Raw genomic sequence first — 8,270 nt, 5'->3', positions numbered from 1 at the left:
ACGCCAGGCCTTTGATGCGCTGCCACACGCTCCGATCATCGACGCCCTGCGGAGGCTCGGGGTCACCGGGCGGCCGCTGGGATTCGTCCAGGCGTTCCTCGGCGGCCGCACGGTGACCGTCAAGGTGGGCAAGGACAAGAGCTCACCGCGGCACCTCACGCGCGGAGTCCCGCAGGGCAGCGTGATCAGCCTTCTCCTCTTCTCGGCCGGGATGTCATCTGTCCCGGCGGCAGCCCGTGCGGGGGGCGCGGCGCGATACCCCGTCAACGTCGCTGTCTACGCGGACGACGTCGCGTTGTGGGTGACCGGACAGGGCGGCCGAGAAAGATGGAGGGCTGTGGCCGAGCTTCAAAGGGCGCTGAACAACGTCATCTATCATCTCAGGCAGCTCGGACTCACTGTGTCGGGCGGAAAAACTCGGGCGCTCATCTACGCCCCGCGTTCGGCCTCATTCCGACCGACACTGCTCATCGAGGGGCAACCGATCATCCACGAGCAGAAGGTCACATACCTGGGCCTTGTCCTGGACAGGAGGCTGACGTGGGGGGCAGCGGTGGCGAGCGTAGTCCAAAGAATGCGGCGCCGCATGAACACCCTGCGGTCGCTCGCCGGCAGCACTTGGGGGGCATCCCAGAACATGATGCTCCAACTACATCAGGGACTGGTGCTGTCGGTGGCGCTCTACGCGCTGCCGCTGCTCAGCCTCAACACCTCACAGGCAGCAAACCTCGAGACAGTCCACCGGATCGCACTTAGGATCTGCCTCGGCATATCCAGGTCGGCGGCGTCCATCCCGACGTACACGGAAGCTGGAGCCAACACCGTCAGCAACCATCTCCAAAAGCGCGCACTTGGGCACCTCATCCGCATTTCCACCTGCGAGTCCGCGGCACCGCTGCTGGCTCGCATTGCGGAGAGGCCCGAGTCGCGCTTGGGGCAGCTTCTGTGCGTTTTGGGGGACGTCGCAGGCCCTGCACCGGCGATCACTCCCCTCCCACCATTGCACTCCGACCCCCATCCACTGACTGTCCACCTCCGAGTCGACGGGATGGGCCCTCGACGGAGGACGGCCGACGTCGTGGCCAAACAGCTGACGGAGGACCACATCGAGCGGCACCACCCCGGCTGGGCAAGGGTGTACACCGACGGCTCCGTGCGGCCCAGCGACGGCTCGTCGACGGCGGCTGTCTTTGTGGAGAGGGCAGACCTGGGCGTGGGCGAACGGTTCGCCTTCCACGCCACCAGCACCACCACGGAGCTGGCGGCGATCCTTCTGGCGCTGCGCCTGATCCACTACAAGAGCCGACGCCCGGACAGCTGGCTGCTGCTCTCCGACTCCCAGGCGGCCCTGTCTCAGCTGTACGGGCTCGAGGGGGCGTGCCCCCTCGCTCGGGAGATCGCTGGTGAGGCTCTGCTTCTCGGCGGCCTCGGCCACCGCTTGGCGTTCCAGTGGGTCCCGAGCCACTGCGGGATTCCTGGCAACGAGCGCGCGGACGCCCTGGCGGACCGGGTCCATGACGCCGCCGAGTTCCGGACGTCGGACGTGGGCCCCTTCGCCGACGCCAAGCTTCTTATCGCACGGGAGGCCGCCGCAAACCACCCGGACGAGCGGTACGCGGCCGGGGACCGACCGGCGAAGCCCCCTCGGGGCACGGGCCGTCCAGCCGCCGCAGTCGTCCACAGGATCCGGACGGGGTGCGCCCTGACGCCGGCACGGATGCATCTCCTGCGCAACGAGGCCGACCCGGAATGCCCGACCTGCGGAGAATGGTCGGATCTCGACCACCTCCTCCTGACCTGCCCGGCACACGCTGACGCCCGGGCGGCCATGACAACATCCCTCGCCGCACTGGGGCTGCCCTGCAACACCACAGAACAAATACTGAGACCCAGGGGCGACCGGCGCGGCAAAGACCGCGCGCTCAGGGCCCTACTGACCTTTCTGGAAGAAACCGGGCTCCTGCGGTCCCTCTGAACTTCCTCCTGGCGCCCGCCAACTGCGGAGCGGGGCCCTGACGGCTGTGCTCAGTCGTGCCCTGGACGCTCGCTTTGGCGCGCACCTGCCGCGTGCTCGACGAACGCGCCCGGACTCCGGCGCGGATGGACTAGAGTGGGACCTCCCACCACACGACGTGGTCGCCCCGGACGATTGCTTGATCGCCGGACACCGCGCCGTGCCAGCCTCCAGCGCTGGACCCCCAACTCCCCCCGCCCCCCATCCCCGGCCACCCGGTATTCGATGCAACTAAATTAATCCCCCCTCGCGCGTACTCCGACATGCCCGCCCCCCGTCCCCTTCTACAAATCTATTTCTATCTCCCCCCTCCACCCCCAACCTTTCTCCTCACACCCCCCTCCCCCCGAGAGCCAGTGACCAAGCGCCCGGTGCGCAACCACTATTGGCCCTCTCCTCCCCCCCCCCCCACCATCTTTCACAACGCTTAGAAGAAGAAGAAGAAAAGCAGGGGAACGTACGCCGGGGCGCGCGCGACGTCTTCTTTCCTGCACTACACTTGATCCGGCTGCTCACGTGATCGGATCTCGGCGAATAGCGGCGCGGCGGCAAGTGGAAAACAGACGCGCAACTCTGGCTCCCGTAGGGAGCCTTTACAGGAAGTCTAATTTAGCTTAGAGTGCCTTCATACACACGCGCGCTTTTGCTTGAGTGGTCCTGGGTTCAATCCCCACCCCTGCCCGTTTCGATCTGGATGAGCATCGTACCGGCGTGCGAACGTGTATCACTACTGCGTGGGGCACGTTAAAGACCCCAGGCTAGCGGTTCTACTGCCCTGGCTAAATTGCTCATCTGCAGCTGGGAGACTCGTCGCCCGTTGAGGCAGAGCAAGTTTTAGCCTTTATAAACATACACACAACCCAATTTTTTGACATCTCAGCCATTTTTCCGCCCAATCGTTTTTTTATGCATTTCAAAGAGCGCGCAATCCGTTGTCACTCAGCTCGAGCGCGTAGCTTTGGCTAATGCATAGGCGCCATTTTACCGCCCAAGTCAAGCACCGAGTGCGCCAGAGCGGCCACGCGCTGGCACATTCAGGGAAATAATGGATGTCTTCACTCTGAGACAGACAGACATGTAGGCACCCTAATTTAGCTCGGTCTCGGTGGACGCCAGCGTCCCATGTTGTTTTAGTGTTTTAGTAACGTTTAGTAACGTTTACAGAATCTGAAGAATAGGCGGAACGTTGGACGCAGATTACCTTCGGTAAAAACAAATTCTATCGTTTTTTTTTTTGGTTTCTTTTTGTGGTAAATATGTTTGCGCAAAAGTCGGCGCCAAAAGAGTGGCGTTCGAAAATGTTCGTTATTCGCTGTCCATATATGGAGGCGGCGACGCCAGGAACGCTATATTCCGTTTCACTTTCACCTGCTCGCATGCAGGCAACAGAAAATAATCGATTTCGAACGCCGCTCTTCCATGGAGCTTGCTAACTGATGAATCTGAGAACGCTGCGATGGAGCACATAAACAAAAGCGTTCGGAACGAAATGGACATCTGAGAAGTTTGTTGCGAACGCCTTTTGTTTTTCATTTACCAGAGCGCTTGAAAGCGCGTCTCTGGCACGACCTTTTGGCATTGACATGTGCTACGGCGGCATTTCGTGATCGGCTACTTGTTTATATTTTTCCTGAAATCGCGCGCAGTGGGCGTCGCGTAATACAAAAACCCTATGTATAAGAAAGGTGATTATGTTGTAGGTCAGTGGCACACCTGTGAGTCGCACGCAGCGGACTTAAGTTCGATTCCCGCGTATCCCCAGCTTTCTGGGACATCAACGCCTCGGCGCATGCGCTAAAATGAGAATTTCAACTGAACAACAAAAACATCGCAATGTTCCCCGGCAATAGTTTAGATGACAGTCCCAAAATATAAATAAGCAGTAATTAAACTTTTGGACGCGTATAAGTTTTATAGAAATTTGTTTTTGCTTTAAAACCGACAGGGCGCATTTACAAAATTGTTCGTTTCTTGACAAAAATAGTGTAATGTTTCCGAGGACCGTAATTACCTGGGTATCATGGAACGCAAAGAAAACATACCTTTTATATTTCCTTCAAAAAACATTTTATTCCAGGAAATGTCCCAGAAAGTTGGCCATTGGCGGCGGGCGAATTTTTTCAAGGGTTTCGAAGCATCGACAACGGACAACCTACGCTTTTTTACGCAAACTACAGCGTCAACATCTACAGCATCAACGACATCATCAGCAACTACAACATCAACACCGGACATTTCCTGTGGTGAGAGGAGCTCATAAAAGCTATCGCTGAACAAAAGCTTGTTTCTTAAACTGCATGTTCGTCCTTACTGTCTTTTCGTAGAGAGGTCGTTTTTATAGTTAGTTTTATCTAATTCCAAGCGGGCCGTCAGAACTTGCCTGGTTTCTCCGGAAACTTTTCTAATCAGTCATAATTTTACAAGTGGATTCTTTCATTTCAATGCTTTCTCCGATATTAAGCGGGTCGGCAATTTGGTGTACATTTTTGTGAATGAGCTTGGCAAGTACTGCCGCCAAAGTAAGTCTTAGAAAATGAAACTTAAAACGCCAACTCTAAACGAACTTGCACAACGAACCAATGAATGATTTAGGCAAAACATCTTTTTAAAATATATGCGGCAGCGATGCAACACATGGACCAAGAAACTCATTCGTATCGTTGAGTCCAGCAGAGAACAAGCTCGACCCAGGGCGAGAAACAAGTCATGCATACACCTCCGATATCGCTCAATCAGTTAAACAGCCCTAAAAAGGTACTTCAGCACAAATCGTGCTGATCGATACCAGCAGACTTGTGCCCGTTACTCGAAAAATGTAATGGATGGCAATTACATTTTATCGAACCTCAAATGTAATGGATTACCGTTACAAATTCCTTTTGCTGAAATGTAACGGATTACTTTACTCGTTAGGTTAGAAATAATTTTCATGTTATTTTTCCCGTAAACTTATAAAAAATATAAACCATTTTAACGTTTTCAAAAATGTTACGCACCACTACTTTTTATTTTTTATACGCCCGGAATATGGTATAGTTCTTGTAAAAATAAAATATGTCATTTTATAAAAACAATATAGCTGCACTCCGTTCTATTGTAAGCTGACAAGGAAGCGAGCGCTGCAAACACACCCGCCATCCCGCTAGCTTACGGCGACCGAAATGATCCCTGGAATCCTTCAGACAAAGCTAGCGGTTTGAATCTCAGTAGGAGCGTTTTCCTTCACCAGGAGATCAAGAGGACAACGCTTATTCGGCGTTGTCCTTTTGATGTTTGTTTTTCGTACTTTTGTTATTGCGATGCTTTTTTTTTTGAACTGCACTGATTAGTTTTAACCTCGATGACTGGCTTATGTTCGTGTCGAGGGCTGTGGAAGTAGGGAAAGCTCAAGGCGTCTTGGACTAAGGACTCCTCCTCATCGCTTTCTCATTATAAAGACATTTACTCTCTGCTATCTTTATGCTGGTGAATTGCCTGCTCATATTGCTCCAGTTTCTGTAATATTTTCATATATGCAAAAAGTAGTGAGCAATTAAAGTAATCAGTGACCATTATTTTGTAAGGAAATTACATTACGAATTACTGCCGCAAAAACGTAATGTGGCAATTACACATGATGGGGAAAACAGCTCAGAAAACACGGACTACGAAGGAGGACAAACCCGACAGGCAATTACAAAAGTGCTTGAAAAAGTAACGTGTTAGTTCACAAGTCTAGATTCAAGTGGTTTCAGTATACAACAAAGAAGAAACAGCGAATTCCACAGAGTATAATAGAAAACTAAAAGAGTGTTCTTACCTAAATTCCACAAGAAACCGCGAAATGCAGCACTAGTGGCCACAGTACATGCCATACAGGAAGCCATTTCTGAGCTGGTAGGGATTTGCTCCGTTACGCGTAATGATTTCAGGCAATCACAGCCGTTCTTCGTGCACAGGCCGCACGACACACCACGTACGTTATCTGAAGTAAACCCGGTCGAAAGATTTGCGGGTCACCATTCTCAAGATCATCGATAATTTAAAATCGTCCGATTTCGCCGTCGACCACTGCCTGAAACACTCACAAAGTATCCCGAGCCCAGCAACCAAAGGCAATGCTATGTCGCCAAAAAGACGATGCAAGCGCTCTCTGCGCGACGCACGAAGCGCAGCTCACAGCAACAAGACGAAAAATATCCGACTTGATTCGATGCATCCGGATATACAGGGTATTCCACGTAACTTGAGCGAAGGTTTAAAACTATTTTGGTGCATTTTAGGAAGACAAAACCAAGCAAATCAGTTTGTTCATTGTTCGGGGCTACTGAGTCTATTTTTTTTTTGTTTTTTGCCTAGTTGACTAATTAATTAAAATGAGTATGAACTTTTGATATATTCAATTTAGAGCAAACGCTCCAAGGACAAGTTTGTAGAGCGTCCCCAGAAACGTCAAATTCAGTTGTTTTTATCAAGAAACCTCTAACACGGTTCGCTGTTTCTGGGGGCTTAAAAGACGTGTCTGAATTAGGGAAAAGAAAAGAACACACACACAAAAAAAAAACGCGAATCCGTCAACAGTGCTCTATTCAGCATGCAGGCCTAGTTTATTCAAGCCACGGCTGAGAGCTCACTAACACAAGGTGCACATGTGGAAAATCACGCTGTTTTTTTTTTTTTCATAATTTGGTAAACGTTTCTTGAAGCCCATTAAAAAAAGTTTTAATGTTTCTTGATAAAAAAAAACAAAAAAACACTGAATTGTTATGTTTCTGAGGACGCTCTACAACTTTGTCATTGAAACTTCTGCTCAAAATTACATATTTCAAAAGTTGATTAATTCATCTTAATTATTTAATTAAAAGAGAAAATACAAAAAAAAGCCTGACTTGTTCCAAACAATGAACAAACTTATTCGTTTGGTTTTGGCTTCCTAAAATGCATCAAAATATTTTTAAACCTTGGCTCAAGCGACGTGGAATGCCCTGTATATGCATGTATATGCATGATGAGGAAACTAGGCTTACGCGCTTGGTAGAATCTAAGCGTGAGTTTTACGAATGTCCCGATTAGGTTGTTGATCGTGCCCGAAAATAAACGCGATGGCCCTTCCTCGTATTGCCATCACGCTCGGATGAAAAAAAGCACGCCTACTCTTGATCACGTGGTGGCTAAGACGCGAGTCAAGTTTCAAGGTCACAGCGTTTCATGTTAAAAAAATAGGGGGTAGTGTGAGGTTAAGCGCAACAATTTATAGAGTGAAAAATATTAAAAAGTAACGTGGAATAGTTCGCGAAAATCTTTTCACCCTAATTCGAACTAATTTAAAATTAAGACGAAATGGGAACAAAATAAAGCATGCTGTTTTGGCTTATAGCCGCGGAGCAAGTTGCTGGCGAGGACGCCGCTCCATTAAAGGGTTCAGTCGTATGCATTAATCTATCCATTCATCCCCTCCCACCGAAGATAGTTTGTGCTCCGGCCTCTAAATGCCTTCTTCATGGCGGAAATGTCCATTGTTATCGTCATTCTCAATTGATCCGTCGGTTTCATTCATTGGTTTATTCATACTGAAAGCAAATGTATAAGCTTTTAATAACGTAATTAATTTGTTACTCTTCTCCACCCGGTGGCATCAGGTCATTCAAAATTTCCTGCCATGCGCCTAATAGTCAACCTTTAATTGAACCTTTGTCAAATTAAGTAATAAAGGCAAAACAAAAACTCGAATTTGAGCGAGCTCGAATGATGACAGCGTTATGACATTCTTATACTCCGTTTCATTTTAGAGGGGTCATGTTATGAATTTCGGGCAGGGAGAAATAATTGCAGATTAGGGTTTCACTTGAAAGCTCTTCGCCTTTTCACTTTCATGCATCCGCAGTAGCCAAATCATGTAAGCCTACCTCAGCTCACGCCTTGGACACGAGCACTGCCTCACTCGGACGTCTTCGCTCGTCAACAATCAATCTGTCGACGAATATTTGGATTCGCGTTCGTGGCCAGTGAGTGCTGTGAAGGTATTTATCATCACTAGCCAATGACAAGTTGCACGGTACGCTTGAAAATAACTGCGGAAGCTTGGAGTCACCGCACCGGTGCCCAAGCACGTCACGAACCCGTAATTTCGAATTTTTATTTTTTGAGTTTATGATTATAAGCTAAGGAGGAACAATTTGAAAAATATTTTCGTGACCGTTTTTTCAAGTTCAATCACTGCCGAAGCTACGCGGACCGCAAGTTCGTCTGCTTCTTTTGCAGGCCTTGTGGTGACGTC

The 8,270-nt window shown here is 49.9% G+C and overlaps 1 protein-coding gene across 1 annotated transcript; it reads left to right on the top strand.

The window, feature by feature from the left end:
- Positions 1–211: 211 nt before the first annotated feature.
- Positions 212–1,975, top strand: LOC120846647. Its single transcript, XM_040218487.2, has one exon. It carries the CDS (start codon positions 212–214, stop codon positions 1,973–1,975), a length of 1,764 nt encoding a protein of 587 aa, XP_040074421.2.
- The last annotated feature ends 6,295 nt before the right edge of the window (positions 1,976–8,270 follow it).

The sequence above is a fragment of the Ixodes scapularis genome, unplaced genomic scaffold (genome assembly GCF_016920785.2).
Source record: "Ixodes scapularis isolate PalLabHiFi unplaced genomic scaffold, ASM1692078v2 PGA_scaffold7__128_contigs__length_106722199, whole genome shotgun sequence".
NCBI classification, from domain to species: domain Eukaryota; kingdom Metazoa; phylum Arthropoda; class Arachnida; order Ixodida; family Ixodidae; genus Ixodes; species Ixodes scapularis.
Note: the sequence above shows the minus strand (reverse complement) of the source record. Positions and strands in the feature narration are given on the sequence as shown.